General features: G+C 42.1%; 1 protein-coding gene across 1 annotated transcript; it reads right to left on the reverse strand.

Annotated features, from left to right (window-relative positions):
• Positions 1-6,966: 6,966 nt before the first annotated feature.
• LOC123181624 (CCR4-NOT transcription complex subunit 1) lies at positions 6,967-27,013 on the reverse strand. Its single transcript, XM_044593936.1, has 51 exons — positions 26,719-27,013; positions 25,544-25,844; positions 25,239-25,461; positions 24,811-25,150; positions 24,614-24,727; positions 24,403-24,531; positions 24,106-24,282; positions 23,825-24,016; positions 23,022-23,159; positions 22,778-22,903; positions 22,433-22,677; positions 21,814-21,917; positions 21,079-21,173; positions 20,749-20,985; positions 20,364-20,567; positions 20,128-20,233; positions 19,920-20,011; positions 19,593-19,738; positions 19,401-19,509; positions 19,153-19,299; positions 18,645-18,692; positions 18,434-18,562; positions 18,102-18,341; positions 17,887-18,015; positions 17,724-17,806; positions 17,538-17,643; positions 17,344-17,439; positions 17,059-17,211; positions 16,638-16,820; positions 16,364-16,542; positions 16,155-16,281; positions 15,946-16,065; positions 15,653-15,697; positions 15,422-15,499; positions 14,394-14,510; positions 13,623-13,749; positions 12,344-12,444; positions 12,149-12,253; positions 11,955-12,035; positions 11,236-11,382; positions 11,024-11,161; positions 10,494-10,538; positions 10,264-10,407; positions 10,087-10,148; positions 9,172-9,325; positions 8,890-9,081; positions 8,697-8,801; positions 8,435-8,566; positions 7,635-7,883; positions 7,422-7,523; positions 6,967-7,348 (listed from the first exon to the last, which is right to left on the reverse strand). Exons 1-51 carry the CDS (start codon positions 26,815-26,817, stop codon positions 7,214-7,216), a joined length of 7,176 nt encoding a protein of 2,391 aa, XP_044449871.1. The 5' UTR covers positions 26,818-27,013; the 3' UTR covers positions 6,967-7,213.
• Between the last annotated feature and the right edge of the window lie 449 nt (positions 27,014-27,462).

The following is a 27,462-nucleotide window of genomic DNA, read 5'->3' on the forward strand; positions in this document are numbered from 1 at the left end:
ATAGCTATCCATGGTTTTCTCAAAAGAGAAATCTAGCTCACTACCAGTTGCTGGAGCTTCATAGAGGCTTCTTTTTTTTACCTATCATGTTCTTGCGTGCTTCCTCTGAACTCCCAACTCCTCCTCCCTTCTTTCCTTTTCTGCCCTTTTCTTTTGTCTTTCCCTGCATGGAGTTCTTTGTAGCATTGAAAGTGTAAATAGGGGTGTCAGTGCTATTTTTTGTAGCAAGTCTTGCAGCGACAGCCCCCGACAGCGCCTCCAGCACCCCCGAGTGAAAGAGGAGTTGATCACCCCATTGCAGAGCCGCCCTACTCTCCTGGCCGATCGGGTTAGGCTGGTATGCAGCCATAGCCGCAACAGACCTGATGGGGGAAGTACTATTCCCCTAATGCAACATGTCCTGGCCCGCCTGGTCAGGTACAGCAGCCGTGGTGGGAGCCGCTCCCCCCACCAGCGCTTGGCCCTCCTGGCCTTTGCTAGTAGGGGGTGCAGGGGTGTATGGTGATGCATTCTGGTCCTCCTGACCATGATCACCACCCCGCATGGAGTGTTGGGATGCTACAGGGAGATGACCCTCCTGGCCGACCTGCAGCGCCCCCTTGGTGGGCGCCCTTCTGGCCGCCAGTCCTTGGCCCTCCTGGCCAAGGCTAGCGCGCTCGAGTGGCCCGAGCTCCAGGTCCACCTGACCCGAGGCAGCTCCTACGGGCACCGGCAGAGAAGGTACTTGCCCCCGGCCCTCCTGGCCGAGAGAGTGGCCTCCCTGGACTGGACCTCCAGTCGCCAGGATAGACGATGCAGCACATTTCTCTTTCACAGTGAGATCACTCACAGCTTTGGTGACTTTGACCACCATACCTTCAGTAGCCTTTGAGATGTTTTTGTTACTAAAGCCCGAGTACACAAGAGCTCTTCTACTAGCTGTATTTCCCTTCCAGTAGGCCTCTACACTGAGGTTTTTTGCAAAAATAGCTACTCTACTCTCTTTAGGAATCCTACAAAACCTTTCCGACATATGGCCTACAAGCCCACAACACTCACAATATGACGGCAACTTTTCATAACGAACATCAAAGTAACATTTTTCTTTGCTGCCTAGAGGAGTGAATTCTACTCTACTCTTGATTGGCTCGTGTAGCGGGACTTTCACACGAACACGCAAATACTTTTCTACTATCATGTGATTCTGGTGTGAGACGGTTATCACCTCCCAAATTTGGCCCCCTAGAGACGAACCCACATCTTCAGTTTTAAGCTCAAGCGGTAGGTCACGAACCTGGGCCCAAATAGCCATGGTTCCAAGATCCACCTCCGTCGGGTTACCCTTGCCGTCGAACTCGGCGAAGACGATCCGATCACGCTTATGGTGCCACGGCTGGGCCTTCAACACAAAGCGGCTGTCCACGTCGGTGGAGAAGTTCAGGATGAACCTCCCGTCGTCGTTGTCCACCTCCTGGACGGTGACCTCGCCTTGCAGCCTCCAAGCCGACGAAGCATGAAAGTCATCAACAAGGACCTGCGGGTGAACTTGGAAAGGCGACAGAAATCGCCCCACCACCAAGAAACCCCTCACAGCCCTCCTGGCGACCTCCATATCGATGACCAGCGGTGAGCCATCCCCACAAGGCTGCCTGGACACCTTCATCTTCTCGCCCCCAGGTGAAGTAGTCAGAGAAACGCTCCCCATGGTCGCCGGCACACTCCCCGATCCCTGACCCACCTCCCTCTCCGCCTCCCCATTTCTCTCCATCTCTATCTCTCCCTTACTCACTAAAACAACTCGTACAGGGAAGAAACTCAAAAAGGAAAACAGAAGAACTTGCTGTGTATGGAGAGCACCAGCATGATGAGAATTGTGCATTTATCAAAAAATAAAAGATCATAAATGGGCAGTTTCCACAATAAAGAGGCACTAATTTCTCCTTTTTCCTTAAAAGTACAGATAACGTTCATCCCCTGATTTCTCTCTTTCTCTTTTATATCTCTCAGAGAAAGAATCTCTCTGTAATCCAACGCAATCACAGTAGTTTCCATACTAGTAGCATCCAAAATCGGACCCCCTACCCCGAACAGGATCAAATCCTGAGAAACAAGATCCCTATTATATGGAAGTACCTCTGATTTGTCGCCGTTGTAGCCGCCGGCTTTCACACTACCCGCCAGATCAGTGGGACTCCTCTCTGGATTCATGCGCATCATCTCCTCCGCCCTCATCTTCATCTGCTTCCAGCACCTTTTCCGGTTTAGAGATTGCCGGAGGATCCGCCTTGACGTGGCCTTGATTTCTTCCCAATCCAGATTGCCCATCAGGCCCCCGACGGAGATCCCCGCCCTACTGGGGACGCAAGGCTCCGTAGACTCCACCTAGGACGCCGTTGTTGCCCGCCCCCTCCCGTTGGGGTCACGAGCCGCCGGGGCCTCCGCCGGATTCCCCGTCTCCATCACTCCCCTTTCTCTATCTCCGTCGCCGCCAGATCGCCAGGCGATCGCGGGAGCTTTTACCATAGACTTCAACTTGCTAGGATGTTGTTCTTACTTGAACAAGCAACCCTCTTATGATTATGCCCCTCGCAAGCATCCGCAACTACGAAATAAACATTAAGATAAATCTAACCATAGCATGAAACATATGGTTCCAAATCAGCCCCTTGCGGAATAACACATAAACTAGAGTTCAAGCTTTTGTCACTCTCGTAACCCATCATGTATTTATTACTCCCCAATGCCTTCTCCTAGGCCCAATTATGGTGAAGTGTCATGTAGTTGACGTTCACACGACACCACTAGAGGAAAAACAACATACATATCATCAAAATATTGAACGAATACCAACTTCACATGATTACTTTTAACAAGACTTCTCCCATGTCCTCAAGAACAAAAGTAACTACTCGCAAATCATAGTCATGTTCAAAATCAGAGGGGTATTGTATATGATTAAGGATCTGAACATATAACTTTCTACCAAATAAACCAACTAGCATCAACTACAAGGTGTAATCAACACTACTAGTAACCCACAGGTACCAATCTGAGGTTTTGAGACAAAGATTGAATACAAGAGATGAACTAGGGTTTGAGAGGAGATGGTGCTGGTGAATATGTTGATGAAGATTGGTCCTCCCACGATGAGACTCGTTGGTGATGTCGATGGCTTCGATTTCCCCCTTCCGGAGGGAAGTATCCCCAGTGGAATCGCTCCGCCAGAGAGCAAATGTGCTCCTGCCCATGTTCCGCCTCGAGACGGTGGCGCTTCGTCCCGAAAGCTTTCTCCTTATTTTTTCTAGGGCAAAAGGCCTCATATAGAAGGTGGGCACCGGAGGGCTGATGTGGGCTCCACAAGGCATCAGGGCGCGCCCTGAGGGGTAGACGTGCCCTGTTGCCTTCTGAGCAGCAGGTGGCCCCCCTTCGTTGGCTCTTCGTTCCAGTATTTTTTTATATTCAATAAAAAATCTCCGTGAAGTTTCAGGTCATTTGGAGCTCCGCGGAATAGCTATCTGTGTTGTAGCTCTTTTAGGTCCAGAATTCCAGCTGCCAGTAATTTCCCTATTCATGTAGATCTTGCAAATTAAGAGAGAAAAGCCATTAGAATTGCATCATAAAGTGAAATAATGATCAAAAACATTATAAATAACAGTAGGGAAACATGATGCAAAATGGACATATCATGAACAAAACTACCCAACATGGCCTGAACAACATCACTGGAGCCTTTTCCTATCGGTACACCCTTGGAGCCGAGTAACCAATGCCTATTATGGGAGCAAGGGCTAGATCCTACGCCAGATGCCCAGCTGTTGCCGCCTCTTGCTATGAATGAGGCCGAGGAACTTCTATGGGCATTTTTCTACTCCAGCTTGGCAGGCAAAGGCCCGGAGAAGAAACTTCTAAGTTGTGTTTGATGTAGCTAGGCTTAACTCTAATGAATGCCTCTAGTTGTGTACCAGTATGTGCAATGATTTAGCGCAACAAAGATATTAAAAAGGATGATTCAAATATCATGCTAGCTATCTTACGATCATGTAAGGTTGTATGACAATAAATATCTCTAGTCATGTAATGAATAATGATGTAAGTTGCATGACAATATATCTTGGAATGGCTATAAAAATGCCATGATAGGTAGGTATGATAACTGTTTTGAGGAAGGTAAGTGGTTTATGTGTAGGGGGAAAACAGAAAGTGCTCCCACAGGGTTTGGATGTATGGGCGAAGGATGCACCAAGTCAGATCATAGGGAATCATGAGCGAATATGCACTGGTCTGAAGGCTAGGTTCCTTCTTGTCCAGTACGAGTGCTTGTGCTCATATATCACAGAGCAAACATCACTCGGTGAAATCTGGTGACTTGACAACCTCCCTCCCTTTACCCAAAAAGTATCAAACAAGAACCTTCTACCGTCCGAGTAGAGTAAGACAAAACGGCCAGAACCATGCCTGGGCACGAGCCAGATAAAGGTAAGAAGGAAGCAAACCAACCTCAGGGAAACTACATTGGCTGCACCTTACCAAGCCCGCCATCAACCCTCCTTTGGGCAGAATAGCTCACACGTGAACTTGGGTGTGATGGGGGCGTTATGCGCCTTTCACCCGCTACCCGCTGGCCTTGCTCGAGTGCAAAGGGCTTTAACTGCCTGAAATATTGATATCACGAACCCTGGACGGTTGGCATGCTTTGGCTCTGGTGTAATGCCTCCACCTGTTGACTTTGTCCGGATGCGGCTGGTCCCTAGCGAGACGGTTTTTCGCTACCAGCCTAGGTAGAGCAACCCGTCGCATGTGGCGAAGGTTCAACGGACAAGGGCCTCACCTACCCGGCTTCTTCTCGCCATGGAGCTAGAGCGTCTGGCTTTTTTTGGAACACTTGCCTGACCTTTAGAGGTCGAGAGATCCAAAGGCCGGCAAACATGTTTTGTGTCTGCGGCTTGCATGTGCTCTCTGATCACGCTTGGATAGTGTGATCAGCTTGGTTGGTTCCCTTTTGCCTACATTGATCGTGAGTGGGTTCCGATCCGCCTATGTCGTTCCGGTGGGAGCCTCATCTAGGAAAGGCCAATGGCATGCCACCCAAACACACACTGACGGGGGGCATGGGCCGTTAGTCTCGACACTCTTCAGGCCAACTCCAACGCATGACCCCAAACGAGCGTCCGTTTCGTTCGGTTCATCTGTTTGGGGCAGGAAAGTGGACACGGCCATCCGCTTGCGGTCGTGCGGCCGTTGGTGCGCCAATCGGCACGCCGCATCCCAAACCGTTCGTGTTTTTGGACTTCAATTTTGGCCCCAAATAAACGTCGCCGGTGAGGTCGACGTACGGAGGTGGCTGCCAAAGGTGGGATGGCGGCCCCTGTACTACCTCCTCCCGTGGCTCCTACTCCTGCTATGGTGACTGCGATGGCGTGGCTAACCATGGGCCAACACCCACCGAGTCGGCCATCTCCAGTGTCGTGCACGACCAGCTCCACCGGTTGGCCCACCAGACGCGGGTTCCATGCGGCAAGGGGCGGCTCCTCCACCACCTCCTCCTTGAGGGCCATGTCCAGCTCCGGGATGGCCACGTCACCGGCCGCAGAGAGGGCCAACTGGGTTTCCAGGCCCTCCCATTGCTGCTTGTCATGGGTGTTCATGGAGTCCTCCACGACATGCCTCATGAGCTCGGCCTCCTCCTCAGTCATGGAAGGTGGCGGTGGCGCGGATGGTGACGGAGATGCGTCGGCGTGATGTCGCACACACGCCTACGGCCACGCGTTTGGGGCGGGCTATCAGCACGAGTAGGATGCGGGCGGCGCGGGCTCGAAGGACGATCAGCAAAAAAGGATTGCCGCCGCAGGTCGTGCTCGTCATGTAGCCACGTATCCCACAGCAGCGAATCCATGGTGTACCTAGAGTCGTAGAGCAGATTCGGTGGCATGTGGGCACGATGTCAGTTGATCTCGCCGCGGCAGGCGTGGCCGCTCACCGGCACTGGGTGGGATCCACACGCGATCCGCGGAGAGATGCCAGTTGTTGGGGAGGTAGACATCTCCCCACGGGAGTGGCGTCGCGGTCTCCGAGTAGCGCCGGCGGACGTCGTCGTGGACGTACGACCTATTGTGCTGCCCGACCACCGGCGACGCGATCTCAAACGCGGGCGGAGCAGGTGGTGCCGGCAGAGAAAGTGGTGCAGGTGGCGCGGTCCTGGTGGACCGGCACCGGCCAAAGGAGCCGGCCTCATGGTCATCCTTCACCTTGCTGATCCAACGCCAGCCCATAGCGCCGACGGGGAGGTGCATGAGTGGGATGCAACGGCAGCGGCTAGGGTTTGCTCGTGCCGGGGCTCGAGGAGGCAGGTCGACTAGGATGTGAAAGTTGTTTACTAGCAGGTTCACGGCTTGCATTAAAAAGGACGATAACCCACTAGCTGGATGGCTGCCAATCGGAGCCCGCCGCACGTGCACATTTATTTTGGACGATGGAGGTAGGTGGACAACCGCGATATGTTCCTAAGGCGGACGACGAGCAAGCGCTTGCCCGTCCGTGTGGAGACAAACCAGGCACAGGTTTGCGTCAGAAATAGGGTGGACTGGACGCCAAACGAACAAAAAGTACAAATGCGGCCGCACGTTTAGTCATGCACTCATGCCGCCTATCTGTTTTGGCCAAAAACAGACAAACGCGTTGGAGTTGGGCGCCTAGGCAAGGCCAATGGCATGCCACCCAAAACCGGGGGGGGGGGGGGGGGGGGGGGGGGGAGGGATTAGTCTCGACACTCTTAATATACTACTGCTCAATGGAGGGATTAGTCTCGACACTCTTAAGGATTAGTCTCGACACTCTTAATATACTACTGCTCAATGGAGGGATTAGTCTCGACACTCTTAATATACTACTGCTCAATTGAGTTCTGACCCGACATTTTGGGTTTGGGTCTGGCCGGACGGCATGCTCTGGCATACTTAAACACCCCACATATTCATGGAACTCAAGAAGTTCAAGTACCGGACCGGATGTCTCTAATAAAAACCTTTGCGAGTCTGCAATTGTCCACTGGGAATGGTCAGCTTTCAGGACAGCATTATAGATCATCTGACATGCATTGTACCGCTAGATTAACCTGAAGTGCTCGACATGACAAGAGCAAGAGCTCATAAAAATTTACAGCAAAACTAAAAACACTGTCCCAAAGAATCCTCAACACTCATAACACAAACAGCTCACAGTACGCATAAAACATTCTCTAATGACCACCATCAGCGAGAACTCCCTCTTCCGCAGCTTTACCTCCACAAGACCTTGCAACAGACTCAAACAGCCTCTCAATCTCCGGTGCACAGCGTGTAAAGGATCGAGCCCAAAAGCTATAGCGTGGATTCTGCAGAAGGCAACCCTGTATTAGACCTATATTCCTTGCCAAAAAATTCTTTCAAGTTGTCATGGTAGCATACCTTTATGAGCTCAATGAAAGTAATAAGTAATCCCCAGGGATGAGGACGATTAACTATTAGGCGCTCTAAAAGAACTCTAGTTATCTGCTCCTGTACGATATCCTGCAAGTTTCAAGTTTCAATTGGACGATGTCAGGAGGAGGTATTTCATAGATGCATATGGGTATCACACCAAAACTCTGAAACCCGAAAAGAGGGAACTCATTAAGTTACCTGTGTTGCCTCAGCAAACAAGTACAAAATGATGAAGGAGAAGTAGTGAGTATGATTGTTTGGATAGCGTAGCTGGTTAGCAATCGCGTTCAGGAGGAGGTAACGGCCTTCGGTATCCATATTCACTATAAGATTTCTGTAGACCTCAGTGGCTGTTTCAATCTGAAAAACATCCACCTGAGGACTTTGGTTCATTTGCTGCGCTGATGCTGATGCATTTGCCTTGTTATGCTGCAACTGTTGCACAGCCTGCATTTACAATTTAGACACCGTTATAGAGTGTTCATGCATGCCAAGAAAAGTGATCAAAAACAAGCAAAGGTAGAGGTAAAGGTACTTCATACTGTAACTTTAGAGACCCATAGGGTCGATGCAGATTCAAAACATGACATAGCTGTTTGGTTTAATGCCACTGAGAGCCAAAGTTTGGTCATTTGGAAAAAATTGGCTGCCGTTTGGTTCAGCGAGAAAAGTTTGGAAAGAAGTTTCTGTAGCTACGTATTTCTGGAGCCAAACTTAACAAAAGAAACATGGCCAGCTAATTTGGCTGGTTTTCAGATCCTAAATTTGGGCACAAACCAAACCAGTCATAAACTTGCTATCTGTCTGAAAACACACAAACAGAAGGCTAAATACAGTCCAAACCTATGTTAACCAATGCTGAAATACTATGAAAAATTGCTGATAAAAAGTGATAATATCTTCTTCACTTGGCTATTTGGACGCAATATTAGGGTATAAAAAGCATTTCTAACATTGTAATGGAAAAAACAATCGCACACAAACATATAGAAACTGACCTGGATGCCAACATAGACGACCAGTGAATTAATTAAGGGAACATTATAACGAGTCCCAGCAACATTCGCTTCATTTGGAGGCAGCACTAACTTCTGCTTTAAATCAGTTAAAAAGGATGAACCTTCTGGTCTCTGCAAGAACGCAAATAAGAGAGAAAGAACAAACGTTATGTATACCATTTCTTTTTAAGGTTTCAACAATATACTCAATGAATGACTCGGACCAGCTGCCGTTACATTAGAGAATGCAGACATGATTTACCTTGAGGTACTCGTCAACCTGGGTCTTCATTTGCTTTGCCTTCAAAGCACCTTCCACATCAGACATGATTCTTGGAGCTACTGAAATTTCAGCTAGCAGGTCAATCTGTATTACAAGAAACAGCTGGAGCTCATTAAACATACAAAACCCAGGGGGAGTTTGTAGGTAGCATGTACTAGCAGTCGGTAAATACCTTCAAATTAGGAGTAGAGGGATCAGGAAGTCTCATATTGCGTGGAAATGCACTAAGAATAACATTACGCATTTGAATGCAGCTTGGGGGAATCACATCACAGAAACTGAAGTGGTAGTCGCAGAGGAACTCAGGAAAGTCATGGAGTAGAACAAGCAGCACTCTCAAAGTTCCTTTGTATAAAAGCTGAATCTACAAAAGGAAAAGGTACAAAGTACATGAAAGTGCAACACATACTGTATATAACACAGCTGCAAACGAAGGTGCAGGGATAGAACTTACGGGCTGTCCCAGCTCAGCGTTTCTTAGATATGGTTCCATAAATTTGAACAAATCACCAAGCAGCCTCTGGAAGAATGGCCAGCCCTTTTGTGAATTGCACAGCAATAACTTCGGCATGAAGCTTCTATGGCTTACCAATTCAAGCCAAGCAAAACTACAGTGGAAAAGGCATTTAGTTGGCAAGTGACAAAAGTACATGGTAATTTCACTACTCCCTCTGATCTATATTAATTGTCGCTGATTTAGTAAAAAATAATATGTACTTTTGTTACTCAATCAGCGAAAATTAATATTGATCGGGGGGAGTACTTAAATTATTTAAAAAAACACCAAACAGGCTAATTTCATAACTTCAATATTTAAAAAAAATACAGTGATGGGATTCAGACTTGGGGAGAGAAAGATTATCATAATATAACAACAAATTTGAACATTCTATCATTTTATTGTGATAACTTCTATTTTTTTCTTACACAATTTTGCAGAGCTTGAATCAATTTAATGCCTGTCGTTAATCGCCTTAATAGGATGGTTGGTCCCTCAAAAAAATTGTTGCAAGGGGCCTGATTACTCACATTCTAATCGAACTGAGACCATGGGGAAGTTTGAATGGCACGGTGATGGTCAAATTCATATATATGTCAAAACAAAATAATAAGGTGTTTCGAATAAGGATCAGATGGTTCTAGGACAAGACCCACCTTGACACATAACAACTCATTGTTTTCAGCAAGCATGGATATTTATCAATTTGTGGAAGAGAGCATTCATAGATGGTTTTTGGATTATACATTTGAGAGTTTCAGTTGCAACACTAGGTACTGGAAGGAGAACACTATTTTGTGCCCATGAAGCATGAAATAAAAAACATAGAAGGCAATCACAAATATTAAGAAAATTCACGAGATGGCAAACCTCCATGCAGGAACTCTCAAGGGTTGAAGCACATGAAAAGCATTTGCAAATGCAGTCAAAACCTGGTGCATAAAACCATTTTCAGCACAAAAAAAAGTGCAAGCAAGCCATGCAAATCTGATATTATGTTAAACATATATAATTTGTGCAAACAAGTTAAATATACATGGCACATACCTGAAAACTAGCACCATCATGAAGGTCAGCAGTGCTAAGCTCACTTAGCAAATTTATAAATAATCTAAAATATGGCCGAGGATTGAAAGAAACTTTCTTTTCTTCAGCATCTTTCTGAATGATCCTAGTGGTTATGGAGAGAATCTGCAGAGCAGTAAAAAGGAAACATTTTAGCGAATAGGCACCTTAGTAGGCTCAAATTCCCTAAGAGCTAAAGGGTAAACACTGACCTTCAGAAGAAGGCTGCCTTTGTTTGGTCCTAAATCCACGCCATACTGAAGATTGTAAAAAGAACAGTAAGTAAAGTTACTGTAACAAGCTATCAGCCGATGTACCAAAAATATCTTGGGTGTGCAATCAACAGGTACTACATCGACACTTGGCCACATAGTCTAATGTATGTTAACATTTCCTTTTATGTTGAATTGTTGACATGTCTCGAATAAGGATCAAAGGATTACTTGCAGCTTTCCCAATACTAGTTGGAACTGGGAAGCAGCAGACCTATCTTGACTGAAAGTGCTCGCTATGTTAATAAACAGACAAGCAGTTTAGCTTGTCTAAACATTGCCCTAATTAGGCAAGCATTGCGACTGCGATGAACCTGGCAGTAGCGAAAGGACTCGCACAAAGCCTTGGCAAGGCCTAAAGTTGATTATTGACAAGAGATAATAGGAGTTCAAGGAAATACTATGCATCAACTTTTGCATGATTAATGCAATAAAACAAGCCCTCCTTGGAAGAAAAACATTAAATATACCTTGAACATTAAAGTCACAAGCTTCGAGTATGAATCAATTGAGAAATATGAAATCTGGAGTTGCTGGGCCGGCTGCTGAGACATCCCACCAGGAGCAATAACTTGCTCAGAGACAACAGCATGTGTGATGGCAAGTTCCTGCGTTATTTTAAGTATTAGCCCTCACATATCACGGAGATCAGTATAAACTTGATACTGGGTAGAAGAATCACCGTGAGAGTATGGAAGAAGCGGTCAGTCAAATCATCTCCCTTAAGCAAGCCATGTTGTTGCAACTGCACAATGTAATGACTATATGCTGAATCACCCATAGTTGGATGATCACATATGTGACACCAGTCCGAGAATAAAACTGCAACCTGTACATCAACCAAATACCAAATTAGCTTTCTACAATGTTCAAACTCCAATACATCAATAAAGACAAATGACTGGAGCATATTCAAATCAACTATACACTGGGAAGAGACAAAAATAATGTGCTGATGCAAATTAAATTAAATGCATAGAGACACTTGGTTTGCATTACGACTGTATGATTGGATAACATAATCAAGTCATCAACATATTAATTTATATGTGAAAGGTGATACTGTAAGTTGCATTTGTTGCACTCTTCTGGCAATAACAACTGATGTCTGCGTGGAAAATAGGAATGTTATTGTGTTGAGCGCATATATGTTTTTGCACACACTTAGATAGATGGCATCATTACTATACTGAACAGTACAATGGTAAAATAACACAACAGAAATTTTGCCACGCAAAATATGGAAAATGGAATGAAAAAAGAGTTATTAGTACTAAATTACGCAGATAAACAAAGAAACAGTATCAATAATGTTTATCGTCGATACACCCTCATAATAAAATTCTTGTGTGAAATGTATGATGCATGGTGTACAACAAAATAGGATGTCGTGTTTCCTACCTGGTCTTGAAAACTAACAGCATCTGCAAAAGCAGAATCATTTTCTTCTTTATATACTGATGAAGGACGGCCAGATAAAACCTGTAATCGAATGACAGAAATTAATCATCAAGTCAGAAAACATATACCTATAGGAACAGAGGAACTTGACCATGCATAAACATCCAAACCATGTTATCCCTTGCATGCCTAACCTTTTCATCCTTCATGGCGGCAAAGCTAGCAGCGTTCTTGAAATTACTCTTTGCAATCTCAATCAACTGCTGCAATGATTCAGGTGAACCAGGCCTGATTGCAAGCTGTAACACAGAACGTATTACCACTTACGAATAAGCAAAATAGATGGTGATTAGACCAAAGTATACAACATTTGCAAAAAAATGGCCTACCTTCGATAATGCATCAACAACATTACAAAGCTCAGAAACGCCACTGGGTTCTTGGGTAATCAATGTCTGGACAAGTGATATAGCGAACTCTGTTGCAGTCTCTGAAGATTTGGTGGATGGAGGTGAGCACATGAATACTTGATGATGTTACTCCAAAGTTACAAAGTAGCGGATAGCATTGCTTAAAGATTAGATTAGACTCCTGAATGCCTAAACATGTAATATGGCTTACATGTTTGGTATTGAGGCGGCTTTTTTTCCTACATTTTGCTTTTATATTTCTGCATACATCCTTAATCAATTGACAGAATTGACAGTGCCTTCTACTACATTATAAGCTGTCATGGTAATACCTATGCTGCAGCAAAAAGTTCTTTGTAACAAGGGCAAATGACAATTAGGCAAGTGATTGGAGTTTCATGATTTAATCCTTGCATCTTTACCATGGGTGTGGGTAGAAATACATTATCCTTTTTTAATATTATTGGCATGCCCATTTAAAAGCATGTATTACACTTCCTTGAGCAATTTGTTGAACAAATCAGCGAATACTCATCATTCAGGTACTCCAGTTGGTTATTAGTTTCAAAAGACTAAGAGCAGAGCTAAGGACTAGGACCATTTTCATGTTTGTGTTTCTCTGTGTTAGATGCATGCTACACAGTTCCCTTTGTGACAATAGATGCCAGAGATTCTAAGGTCCAAGTTCCTACACTTACTCTGTTAAAAAGTCAAAATACTTGAGCTGGTGAAATCACATGGGTAAACTTATATGTAACAATTACTGTTCTTTTTAACTGAAATTATTATTCTACAAGTCATACACCAACCAAAGTAACCAATGTTGAATAATCCAGCAGGCAGATTATTGATTGAAAAAGGTCAAATTGTGATAGTTTATTTACTTTCTTTCCTTCTGTTAACTTCAGTAAGACAACATACCACCACCAATATTGCATAGCAATAATCATGGCATCACACAAAGTGATGTACAGGATAGCATACAAATATTTCATTTAGAAGGGGCATAAGCTTGCGGTCATTGTTGATAAGGCGGTAAGGCGACCTAAGGCGAGCACCAACCGCCTTGACGCCTAAAGCGGGCATAATTGCAAGACGCCTTATAAACAATGCTTGTCCTTACTGCTTAGGTGATAGCTATATTTAATTTAGGGGCCATTCCACATTGTCTAGGTTGACCAAGGAAATTTGTCTAGTATTTCTTTTTCTTTTTTTATTTCTTAAATATTCAAATACAGAAATATATATTTCAACTTACTGTTTCTTCCACTATCAATGATCTTTGCTAGATGAACATCATAATCCCCAAGATTAAGAATCTCGGAACGAATTAGTCCAGTAACTATGTCGAGGTTAAACTTATTTTCTTCCTCAGAATAAATTACCTGCACAAAAATGTTTAATTAAGTTAATAAAATATGTGTGCCCCATAAATTAGTCATACCTCCCACAAAAGAAAAATAGTCAATACCAAAATTATGCCATTAACAAAAAAAATTCTAAGTAGACACAGCATCGATTGACAGCAGTTGGAATCTGCACTTGATCAGCATATTGACGTGAACATTTTTGTTCTTTTAGTTAGCTTGAAGTAATCAAGCAGCTGTGAAATACTGACAAGGTGGTTGCGGTCACATATATCACCCATTTAAGGATCACAGTTTCATGGTTTAACACCATATATAACACACATTCCCCTCGAGAAAACTGGCAGGAGCACTGCCTATTTAATTAACTTAAACAGCCCAGTCAAGAATCAAACAGTACTAGAAGTATAAATAGGAAATTTAGCATAACAAAAATGTCCATAAAATAGAAGAACAGACGAGGTAAAGATGCAACACAAAAAACTTCATTGAATTTAAATACAATGCGCATACAGGATATACCATAGAACAGAAGAACAAACGAGGTAAAGGTGCTTCTTATCAACAGAATCAGATCTTACAGAGGAGCTAGAAGAGCTTCTGCCAAATATTATAAGTGGGCAATAAAAACAGATGCTACTGTGAAGACTGAAGAAACATACCCAGCTTGTTATCTCTTTAGCGATAAGTTTGCAAACATCACGTATTGCAGCTAAAGTTGCCAGAAGCCATGTGACATAAGTACTCTTTGATGCATTTTCATACAAACTTCTGAAAACCTGGAACAAACATAAACAGGTACAAAAGAAATTGAGAACTAGAGGAATATTTACCTAATAATAAAGTACCCCGTACGTCGTCAGCAACTTTGCATAAAAGTCCCCGCACTTTCGTGAAATCAACCCACGGTCCCGATTTAAGTGAGAACAGAAGACATTCCAGATTTTGCAGAAAAACCCCTGAGGTTTTGGTTAATCAACCCGCGGTCCTATTTAAGTGAGAATAGAAAACGTTTTGCTTTTTGCAGAAAACCCCCTGAAATTTCAGTTAATAAACCAGCCGTTCATCTAGAAAATAACGTTTTTATATAGATTCAATTTTTTTTTAATATTCATAACTTCTAAACCGTAACTCCAATTTTAACATGTTACATATGAAAATTGATTAGAAAAATGTGTAGAATATGAATATGATGTTAATTTTACCCGTTACCCATTTTTAGATGCTATTTAGGGACAGATTCAAATGCTTTGAAAAATTATTCATATCTATTAAACCCTAACTCCAATTTTAACATGTTATGTATGAAAATTGATTAGAAAAATGTGTAGAATCTGAATATGATGTTGTTTCACATGTTAATAATTTTTAAATGCTGTTTAGGATGCAACATTAATCAGTAGTGCACGTCCCGTCTTTCTTTCATACCGGTGCCGATTCAAATTGAAAATGAACACCTCAACAAAAACAAATTGGAGACGAAAGAAACCATCTATAACCATGAAGAAGGATAAATGGCAAGATTGATAAGATGCCATGTTGAAATAAAGAACGTGGACCTATTGAGGTCTCGAGTCATGATTATTGTGTTAGGGGTGTGTGGTATTTTTTTTCTCCCGTTGCAACGCACGGGCTCTTTTGCTAGTAGAGGAATAAATGCATAATTACGAACGAGAAAAGGATAACAAACCTTTTGTGCAATCAATAATGCAGCTTCATCCCGCTTAACACATCTGTGTAAAATATCAGGAACTTCTGCAATAACAGACTGAACAGAACAATAACCCAACATAAAGGTCACATTGTGTCAAGAAAAAGCACAATTACTAAATTCAAAATCCAGTCTAACAATATGTAAAAAGGAAAAGGAAACCAAAAAATGAATCATTAAAGGAAATGCTGACGTAGCAGTATAGCTGACCTGAATTTCTACATCTTTACCATCATTGGCAATCAAGGCTTCAAGCTGAAAGTAAGAGGTAGAATAAAGTAAGCTCAGTGACAGCATTCAGGGTAAAGACTCTGCATATATCAATGACAATAAACCCCGCTTAGTAATTGACATGCAAAGTTTTGTAGTTAGCAGGGACTTCCTGAACAATGCAGCAAGAAATCAGAATTTCTAGGTGCACTTTAGGTAGTAACACGCTACCATAGACCATGACATTCCTCCATGGTACAGCAGTTGGGTTCAAATATAACAATGAGCGTTACCTTCTGTGCAACTTGATGGTATCTGTCTAATCCGTTGTCAGTACTCAAAGGTTCAGCGAAAACAGATTCCATACGGTCAACAGCAGTTGTAGGTGAAAGAGGCACCATAGAGCCAAGATCCTGGTAGCAGGGTTTTCCAAGTTAGGAAATTAACTTCCAATTCGTCACTGTACTTTATTAATGCAAAGGAAAGTGTGGAAGTCACTGACTTTAGTTCCAGCTGTTGATTCACCCATTGGAATGTCATTAGATGACATAGGGGGGAAAACAGATGCAATGTTAGTAGTTCCACCAGCTTGGGCAAAAGTGTCACTTGTACCAATTTGTGTGGAAACACTGCAGAAGACAGAAGATATATAATGCATCAGAACAAGATGCTCCAATAAGAGCAGAAAAAAATGGATGTATGTGTTGTTACCTTAAAAGTTGTGTGGTACCATGATCTGACTCTTCAGGAACCAGATCTGCTGGTTGTACCAAATTTGGGCTATAAAGTCGAGGTATACTGGAATTGCCTGGTGCAGCAGTCACGGCTGTAGCAGAAGTGGTAGCTCCAGCATTTTGACTACTCTGGCTGTGCCATACAGTAATGAAGTCCTGAATTCAACAGTTAACCATGATTTAAACAGTCAATTGTGCTAGGAACCAAAAAGATTGTAGAACAAAGAGAAATTCACGCTCAGCCACTTCACCTCATACACTCGTTGTTGGCTAGCACACAAATGGCCAGTAGGCTTTGGACGAAGTGCATCCGGGACACGTGCAAGACCTTGAGTGTAAGGAAAAGCATCATAATATCCAGAACCAAGCAACTCCTTTTGCCTCCTTAGCTGTGAAAAAGGATGCTTGATTTCTCCATCGATCATCTCAACAGCCTGCAATATTCTCATTGATGTTGTGATGCTGTAACAGAACATTCCATATTTTCTGCTATACTGCTGAGCGTATACCTTTGGTAGCAAAAGTTAAAAGGTCCAAAAATGGCTGATAGCATAAGTGAAGCAACACTATACCAATGGCTACTTATCATCACATTTACGGAAGCAAAAAATAGAAATAGAAATGCCAAAGATTACAAGGTATGTAAGCAAAATTAATAGAACATGAAGATACCTTGCGTGTTGCAACAGTCTCTATTAGCGCACATCCAAGATCTAGATTATCATTGATCAGAATATGAACAATCTGCTCAGTGGTTTCACTGTTATTGTTCAGGTTCTGAATAAGACTTCGAAGATGAGACGACAAAGCAACACGAAGAGGCTCCTGCCAGCAGAAGACAGGACAATTGAATACGGCATCATACATCAAATCTAAACCTAAATGAATCTACTAATCAACGCGCTGGGACTGTAACTACACCTGGAAATTACATCTAAGAGCCTTATGCAAAAATACCTTGGAAGTTACATGAGCTAGACTCCCAGCTAGCGTGCCAACCATCAAATGTGCAGCGCGAGATACCGCACTATCATCAGATTCCATTGCTAAATCCTGCAGGAAAAATATGCCAGCATGTCATAAACTTTCGACTACAGCAAGACAAATGGCTAATGAACATGTACAGCTAGGGAAATAGTCCAGGCGTTCACCTTAAGAATAAGCTCCTTAGTAGTTCGGGTAGCTATTGTAACACTTCTTTGAATAACGGGGCCTATAATTTCTTTAATAGCCTTATCCAAAGCAACATCCATGATTCTATGATGATCAAGAGTGTTAGTAGACCATCAGTAAAATAAACTGAAATGTCAGCTAAACTTGTCTTGTAAAAGACATACTTGCTATATTGCAGTGAGCCAAGAGAACTAAGCTTTTCATTAATTCTAAAATATATATCCGCGCGAGGTATTGCTGCCATAAGCTGTAAAAAAACATATAAGAAAACAAAGTCGAGTACATAAAAAGCAAAGTTGGAAATTAAAAAAAAAAACAAGGGCAAACCTGACTAAGAGTAAACAAAGCCGGTAATGGAGACGGCGTTTGAGATGGTGAAACCTGATCGGGCATTATTAAAGCAACCTTATCATCTTCAACCATGCTGTTTGGAGGAAGACGAAGAGGTGGTGCATACTGCAGAATAAAGGTATCCAAATGAGTAGAGAACAAAAAGGTTTCCACGTCATAAGTACTAATTAGTTATGTGCGCACAAATCAACCTGGTTTAACATATTTGGGATGCTAGTAGCCCGTGAGGTACTAGTTAACTCTGGTTGCACTTCAACAACATTTTTTGCTGGGACCATACCAGAGGAAACCTCTGCAACGACTGGTGTTTGAGATGCAGTGACATCTTTATTAGAAAAATCCGGATTTCCTTCAAGTTGACGAGTACGATCTTTAAGAAGAGAAGATGGTTTTACATCTTTCATGTCCACACTGAGGTTCTTAAACAAGACCTACAACCTCAAATAACCACAATTAGCTTGCGCAATTCTAAGCCAGATATGTTGACAGCACCAAAATAAATAGAATAAAGAATAGCAAGAACCTCAATGTCAAACTTCAGGTTCATCTTGAGATTAGGTAGATTATAGATCTCAGCAAGTAGGCTAAGAATACCCATTGTCCATGGATTTGGAGGACGATATGCTATACTTGAATGGCAAGGTTCAAGAATCTGTAAAGCACCATCTGGTCATAACGACAATCACCACAAAACAAAGGATTCTTTTAAATCAGATTAACATAAAAAACAGAACCTTTGAAGTGAATGGAATGACCGCGATCATCAGCCCCCTTTCATATGCCTTCAAAAAAAAATCAGAATGAAAAATGTAAGCACAAGAAACGTTCTGGGATGCTAGTACCTCACGGGCTACTAGCATCCCAAATATATATATATATATATATATATATATATATATATATATATATAATGCTTGACTGAAACCTTATCTATACAACTCAAAACGTGCCGCACAAGTCTACATGCCTCAGACACAAGATAAAAGTCAAAATGGCAACACTGCAACATAGAATTATTTCACCAATACATACAACTCACACAATGCCAAATTCAGCACCCAAAACAAAAGTATGGCAACAAGTACTGTTCTGTTAAAAGTAACAGCAAATCCAGAGGTTTCAATATTAGTTGCAGTGATGAACAAACAGAAGTCCAAAAACGATACTGTATCTCTCTGGTTTGGGTATGAGAAAACATTACGATAAAGAACGGACTCAAATGGGCTAATTTCAAAGTACTACCTCAACTATAAGAATTTTGGGATCAATTTCCTTCGCTCGTAACGTTTGATTCCTTCCTATGGTGAGCTTTCCTAGCCAACTACCCAGATTTTTTAGCAACGAACGCTCTTCGGAACTTGATTTGATAAGATCCGATTGCAACAAAGCCTGCAGAAAAGTTCAATTTTTTAACTGTAGATTGGCAGAACAAGAAAGGAAGACATTCCTCAAAAAAAACGCAAGGAATACACAAGTAAGTAATGCAAGACCTTGCAGTTCTCATATGTAGCTTTCACCATTTCCTTATTCAACGTTTTTGAGTTAACTTTGTCGAAGAACTTCAAATACAAGTCATGAAAATTCGGTTCGATGCTTGCCCTGTAAAATTTTGCATATGCTTTTGGGATCTGACAAGTATAAAATTGTTGCATAAAAAAATGTATGTTGGTCATCAGGAGTACCTTTTCATGACCATGTATTGCGCAAACCAAGGATAATACTGATCCTGAGAAACCTCATTAAATTCCCTTGCCTTAGCATCCAAATTAGAATTGGAAATATTGTTGATCATGAAGAATATCTTGTCTTGAACTTCAGATGGAGGGGCCTATGTGAGGTAGAAACGATTAAATTAAGTTGTTAATTAACCAAGACTATATTCAAATAAAGTGATAGAACTACACTAGACACCTAAAAAACCTCACCTACTATAACATTTCAGTTCTCACACTAAAACTTTAGCCTAGAGTATAAATGTGGTAAATTTCACTTTGGAAGACTAAGCAAACCTCAACTGACGTATCTCTTCGTTCTGCGGCAGCAACAAGAGTTTCAATATTTAAAGCAGCTCCAAATCCTGTAGTGTATGGAGATCGAGTGCCTAACAAAATAATATCATAAAACTATAGTCATGCTATAAGCAATGAACCATCACTACTACAGTTACTAACATATTTCTGGTTAATATCAAACTTTAATATGTAAGCCAGAAGTAACCTGAAGGAGCTGAACTTCTAGGCCTCAGAAAATTAGTGGATTGTGAAGAGGCTGAAATAGTGGCAGAATGATGAGGAGAAGCTTGTAAGGATGGTGGTGCGGTAACCTACAATTGATCATAATTTGCAAGAGACTAAAGACACATTGTGATAAACTTGATATACAGGACGTAAATGGAAAATTTACTACATCTGCCAAGCGTCAAAAGACGAAGAAAGTTAATTTGATCCTAATACCTTCGGAGCCATAGACAAATCACCAGGTGTTGAAGCAGTAGGTTGACTGATAGATAGAATGTTCTTAGCTTGGACGCTGTTTGTAGAACCTTTGGACCTCTCCCCAAGAAAACCCTGGTACCTCTGTTGCAGTGGAAAAGAAGAAGGTGACCGTTCAAGCTGTGCTGGAGTCGGATTGGTGAACTGCCATGATGCGTCAGAAACCTACATAAGCCAGACAACTCTTTCATATAAGGGAAGTCGGTACTAGTACACAAATTAGCATGCCAAACAAATTAACGTATTTAAGAATGTCAAAAAATATGTCGCAAGAGTCAGTTCATGATCCAAGCAATTACAAGATTTCCAGCGTGACTTTACTTCTTGAAATGCAATGTGAGTATACCTCTGTGTTTCCGATAGATGGTGAACCAGAACCATGCGGATCCACAGAAAATATGTTGCCAATATTTGGTTCGTTTTGACTTGATGATATCTTGGCAAGTGCCTGCTCAATTGCAGAGACTAATTCGGCATGTGTTCCACGAAGATGTGAGATCTGCAATATGTGGTTGCAGTATTGCGGCCACTCTATTACACGATCCATAAACTGCTCGAGCGCTGTCGTGCCGAACATAAACATCTGCAACCATCAAGCAACCAACAATCCAGAAGTTACATAAAAGTTGACTGACATGATGGAAACAACATAAAGATTCAAGTAATAACAGCTAACCTTTGAATCAATAGATTTACGCAGGGCATCAAGAACACTACGTAGAGCAACTCCAAGTCCCAGGTGAGCCACAAGTTGATGTTTAATGAGAGAGCCTATTTCAAACATGAAACTACATCAAAACTAATATATCACAGTAAATCATAACTTCTTTTTAGGGAAGATACAAAAGCTTTGCATTAAGCAGAAAAGCAAACAAAATTACAACAAATCGGCAGTATATCATGCCTCAATTTGGTAGAACAAAATTTTAAGCCCTGCTATACAATTGTGTAGTACTTAAATACAACAGTATCTTCCATTACTTTCAAAAATGAGTGAGTGAAATACACACAAATCAGCAATAAAGAAAAATCACCCATTTAGACTGCCCAGCAGAACAAGCAAATGCATACTTGTAAAAATACTAAAAATATTATACTTCAAAATCAAACTCAGTAGATTCCACAACATAACAAAAAACTGGAATCCTCTATCTTAATTACCACTCATCACTACAGTCCCGCCTTCCTATATACTACATAACTTTGGAAGTAGGGAGAGAACAATGAACACTTCCAATAAAAACCATCCACAAACTCGAACCAGAAGATATCTGACAAACAATTTAATAGTGTTATGTGCATATAAGTTCACCAGTCAACATATTGGAAAACTTTTGAGTTGATTACAACAAAGTAATGCCCACAGCATCTGGAATCTGGGAAACTTCAGCAAAGCAAAGTGATCACTTACCCATAAGAACAGCAGCTAGCTTAAGCTGTGTATCTGGATACTTTGGGAAGAACTTGTACTCTTCGAACAAGTTTGAGATCATGCAATTGAAAATTGCTAGCTCCCTGGTCATTGGTAACATTAAGAATCCAAAGATAAGTAGGTGAAGAAACAGAGTACAGACAACTCAAATGCTAAAGCATCATGAAAAAAATGAAGGTACAAAAGATGCTAATGAGGGGTTGTACTGAGAAGGAATTCAGCCAACTAATTTACAGGATTGCCTCATATCATATGTGAATGGAAAGTATTATTTATAGCAATTATAATAACAAGGGGTACTTTTGTTTCTGACACAGGCTCCCTTACAGATAGGTGGGAGGCTGAATGCAGTGAGAGAACTTAGTGACGAGCGGAATCGCAATAGCACATTAGTCAACACAACATACAGGGTCACATCTCGAAAAGAAAAAAGGGATCTAGGCAAGATGAACAAGTTAGGCCAGAGGAGAAAGAGGCGCAGATATAAGTTGTGCCTACTATTGCTTCTTCCTATCACATCTTGAGACTTTATCAAGACGAGTCGATCAGGTAACAGATTAAGCAGAGAGTAGATCATAACTAGTAGTATGGAAATCACCTCTTGTTTGTAGACTCTTTGAAGCGTGCAAGCATTTGTATCATAGCATCAATGCTGATCTGTTCAGAAAACATCTGGTGAAAATATATATTTGCCTGTGCTTCAATGTCATCAGAACCTCCCTCGGAAGTAGGAATGTCCCTTCCAAGAGAACCTTGAGTCCTTGATTCATACGCTGCTTCCACTCTATTTAGTTCATCCACCAGTTGGTTAGTCAACAGTTGTCCAGAGTGAGACTGAAGAACCTGCCAATGACACGCCATATGTACATATATTTACATCCATGCAAAGAAGGTACCACCATAATGTACAACAGGCACAGAATGAACAGGGCAAAGTCAGAACCTTTATAAATAAAGGACATGATTCCCAGCAAATATTCGTGATAGTAGCTTGAGGTTGTTGGATGACACCCTCTGCAGCATCATGAGTTGTGTTGACCACACTTTCTTTCAAGAATTTAACACATTCCTGGGAGTGCAAAATGTTAGCATGCAAGTTAAGAGCACAACACCGAACTAAAGTGGAAGTACTTGGAAGTACAATCTGCATGATCATGTAGTGGTGTATGGAAAGTCATGTATATTACCTCAATAAAAGCCTCTCTGTGTGCACTGAACTTCTCGATAATCCATTTCTCTAGATTGCTATGATCGTTTCGAAAGGAAACTGTGGCAAGTTTGATGCTAAATGCTAAGGGAGTGGAATCAAGGACAGCGGATAGGATCTGTTTCATAAGAAGTGAAAGGGTGATGAAGCAAGCACTAAGCCCATTAATACCAGAATGGCCTATTCACTATAAGCATGAAAGCGATATAAATGATATAAACATATTCAACTGATGTCAAAGTAGAAGTTGAAATACAGCCCCATGAATAAAATCCATTTATTGTATTAGCAGAAAGTCAACTGCAGATAGTGCCTGCTTCCATTGAATATTAAGCTTTGCAGATTGGTCCATAGACAAAGATATTCGCTTCAACACAAGACTGGCTAAGTTTAAACAAGTATAATCCATTACTGGCACCACAAAGACAGAAGTATGCAATCAGACCATTAATTGTGGTAAAGACATAATCCAGTTTGTGCTTCCTAGTTCAAACTTAAGAATTCATTGCTTTAGCCAACCGAGTTTGCCTTTCTAAGCATTAAAGTAGCTTAGGAGCCACTAATAACTTCTAAAAAACCACTAATCTTTATTTGGGCTGTCCAATAAAACCCAGAACATATTACTTAGTAAGTACACAATACAAATCTATTTACCTAGCATGGATTGATTGAAAATACATGCAACTCAACAGCAGGTATTTAAATTCGAAGATACAAAAATACAATAATGTTGCTCAGTTGCAACTCAAAAGTCATTGCATCAGATAAGCGTAATTGTGTTACCTTTAGGTCTTGACATATATCAACAGTTCTCAAAAGACAAATTATATCAGAATGAGCATCAACAAATCCTCGGAGAGTAAGGGAAGGGTTGAGATGCCAGAGATAGTTCATTAGACTGCTATTTTTAGTGTCCTTCAATAAAGCAGGGAATACGCATGACAATACTTCATACTGGAGGAGATTGTATGCAGTCTGCAAACAAGGAATAAATTTCCAGGTAAGTGAGAAATATGCAGTATTTGGAGAAAAACGTTCTGCAGTTCTAGGAACAGAAAATATACATTGATTTGGCTAACGCCAAGAAGTAAGACGTCTGGACAATGACTGAGTGGGTAGTCCAGCAGCGGTCGCACTAATGTTGCATAGCCAAGGTCAGCAAGCTGGCATAACACCTCCAAAAGGTCTAGGCAGTACCAAGCCTGATTGCCTTGGATATGATTAGCCAAGTCTGGAAATACCTAAGGAAGATTTTAAAAGAAGGTTAGAAGTATGTGGAATACAAGATGCTTACTACGTTTGACCCCAAAAAAAAAGATGTTTACTACGAGTAAGACAAGCTGACAGGATATAGAAAATACCAGCTTCCTGGAAGAATGTTTAAATGTAAATGTATCTGCTGGGGCAGCCACTGCATGTTTCAAGAATGATAATTGCCCTTCTAAATTCTTCCAGAGTGACCCACAGATGGCATGAAGCGGAAATGGATCCTGTATGGTTCAATGAACTAGTCAACTACACACTCAGGAATTTAGTTAATTCAGTTCCAGGAACTATAACGCATGTGCATACCCTGCAAGCCCGAGAATATATCGACATCAATAGACGGAAAGCCCCTTCATCAGGGATACTGAAACCCTCGTGGTCCAGGTTTTCCATTACACTTGTCCAATTTGTTCGTGGGGCCTAAGTTTGCAACCATAAACAAGTTATTGGATCTTAAAAGGAAGAACGGAAACAACAGGCAAATATAACAAAAAGAAACTCACAATTTCATTGATTGAGTCCACGAGAACATTGATATCCCATGCCGTTGACTGAAATGAGTCATTTGTTTGGCTGTTGCCAAAAGCCGAAATGAATGTTGAATATGTGTTATGAGCCTCACCAAGACCAGCGGCAGTAGTAACAACAGCCCCAAGCAACTTAGATATTCCCAAATCATCGAGAGGCTCAAAAAGTGATAATGTATCTTTACAATGTGCAATATCAGCAGTACATCCATAACCCAATTCAGTAATGATGTCAGCCATGCTTATCTCCTTCCCGATTTCAGATAAAAGGGAATCAAAATCATCATCAAAGCTACCGATGTACATCTCCATGTGGCTGTAAGACACAAAAGAGCAAGGACATGTACATGAATAGAGCATCATAGAAGATATACTAAAACACAAGTTGGAAAATTTCTGAAAACCTTGAAGCTGGCCGAACATTGCTGTCCTGAACAAGGACAGGGACATGGAATGGCATCTCTTTGACTTTGAATAGGGAAATAATGTTAGTAAAAGAATCCATATGCTTTGAGAGGCCATCAGTCTGGTGAAGAAACACAACAATATCATGAATTTGGTCATTCGATATAGGCTGTGCAGGATTTTTACATAACTCCTCGATTTGAGCAATTGAAAATCTTTGGCCTGCAAAACAAATAAATAAGGTGCAAATAAGTACCTATAAAAACTGATCAGACCAACAAATTCTGCTTTCCAGGACACTTACCTTTCAGATTCAAGCCTATATTCTCGGCATCTGACAGGGCAAGTCCAATACCAACCCTCTCAGCTCTGGATAGATCAAGTTCATTTGACAACGTTTCAAGGAAAACATCACTGACAGACAAAGTCCTCAGTGCTTCACAAAAACAGGTGCTGAAGTATGGTTTATCCAGACAATATCTGAAAACGGTGGATAAAAGATCTTGTTTCGATTGAGAGTATTTTGCCACCCCGGCATTCAGCAGCACCTCATCCAAACAAACTTGAAGCAGTAAAATGCAACCATCAGGACTGCAGTCAGCTAACTGAAACACAGCAAAAGTGAAACAAAAAAAGATATTAGGATGGCTATAATCCATAAGTTCAGACAAAGTAAAAATTGCTGGGATCAGATGAATGTAAGGAAATTACTAAGGCAGCACATCTTTCAAGATTCAATCAGGAAGTTGCTGAATGCTGCAGTCACCTAGATGATGCAGTATTGCATCACTGCACCAATATTGTAAATAGTACACAAAGAGTGTAGAATACATCTCACAAGATCTTCTTATATTGAAATATAAGCAAAGATATTTGAAAGTATTCTTCCAACGATTGGTTGTAAAATGCACAGTTCAACTAGCTGTCTCTGAAGCAATTCCAAGGAAAAAGATGCAAATGGACGCAAACACATGCAACTTAACAACAAACCCTATGTGAAAACCTTTTATATTCTTCTTAAGGGGCTCTTTGTGTTAACAAAAACCGAATGTGCCCTTCACCGTAATATTCACTGTAAACACCAAATCTAAACGAACGGACTAAGAAGCAAAAAATTGAGGACAGGACTAAGAGAATTTTGTTCACTATACATCTATCCTAAAGCTTCAATGGCGCATACGAGTGAATTTTGCCACATATTTTGGAAACTTATGCACCCTGATGGAACCGATCAGGGGTGTTCACGTTATCCCAGCCAAATTTTAGGTTAAAATCGTGCAAAAGTACGAGCGTAAGACAGCTAAATCCGCAAAACCCTAGATTGGTCCTGAGATGGAAGCGTTCCTGAGCACGAATCCATCACGGGGGCGGATCCTTGGATCCAGACGAGCAGAACATGAATCGATTACCAGGACGCATGCGTCGGGAGAACGAAGCCGCTTCGGGGAGGGAGGAGAGGGGACGGGGGCATCTCGTAACCTGGCAGAGCTCGCGGTAGATGGAGTCGACGGTAGAGCCGTCGGCGCCCTGGACGAGGGAGCGGACCTCGTCGGCGACGGCGGAATTGAAGGGGATCATCTCGCGGACGGCGAAGGGCGGGCGACGGCGCCCTGGGTTTGCCGCCGCGAGCACGAGCGCGAGGCTGCGAGAGCAGGGGCGAAGGCGAAGGCGGTGGCGAGCGGTGTTCTGTCGAGCTCTGATGGGGAAAAAAAGGTCAGCGAAATCAGGAAACGCCGATGTAACGCGACAGGTGGGGTGATGGATTGCGCAGCCAACCGGGCCAAGTGGCCATTTATGTTCACGAACGACTATGGCGCTTTGTTTGGGCTTGTGCTTATGTTTTTCCTGTTTTGCAATATTTTCGTTTTGACAAAGAAACACAAAAACTCCTAAGAGCAACTCTAACGGGGCGACCCAAACAGACGCCAACTTTGTCCTTTTTTATCCGAAATCACTAATTAAGGAGTACTCGTTGCAAAGAACACTCAACTTTCCCAGGTCGCAACAAGTGGCGCACATGCAGCGCGCCACTTGTCGCAACCTGGAAGTTTTCCCTTTTTTCGTAGATCCGTTTATTCAAAACGTTTTATCTTTTTAACCGTGCGTCCAAATCTCGAACCGTTTTCACCATTGGATTCCTCGCGTCGAGATCTTCAAGACTAGATCCCATGTTGATAGGTTTTGACGAACTTTTTTTTTCACGAAAAAACCGAACGAAAAAAC

The sequence above is a fragment of the Triticum aestivum genome, chromosome 1D, assembly GCF_018294505.1.
Source record: "Triticum aestivum cultivar Chinese Spring chromosome 1D, IWGSC CS RefSeq v2.1, whole genome shotgun sequence".
NCBI classification, from domain to species: domain Eukaryota; kingdom Viridiplantae; phylum Streptophyta; class Magnoliopsida; order Poales; family Poaceae; genus Triticum; species Triticum aestivum.

What these genes read in the sequence shown, in the direction of transcription:
- LOC123181624 (XM_044593936.1), bottom strand. Translation starts at nt 26,817, where the DNA reads ATGATCCCCTTCAATTCCGCCGTCGCCGACGAGGTCCGCTCCCTCGTC. An exon ending in CTAAGGAGCTTATTCTTAAG is followed by an intron (nt 17,440 to 17,537) that starts GTGAACGCCTGG and finishes TTTTTCCTGCAG; the next exon opens with GATTTAGCAATGGAATCTGA. An exon ending in CTGTTAGTTTTCAAGACCAG is followed by an intron (nt 11,383 to 11,954) that starts GTAGGAAACACG and finishes GTTGATGTACAG; the next exon opens with GTTGCAGTTTTATTCTCGGA.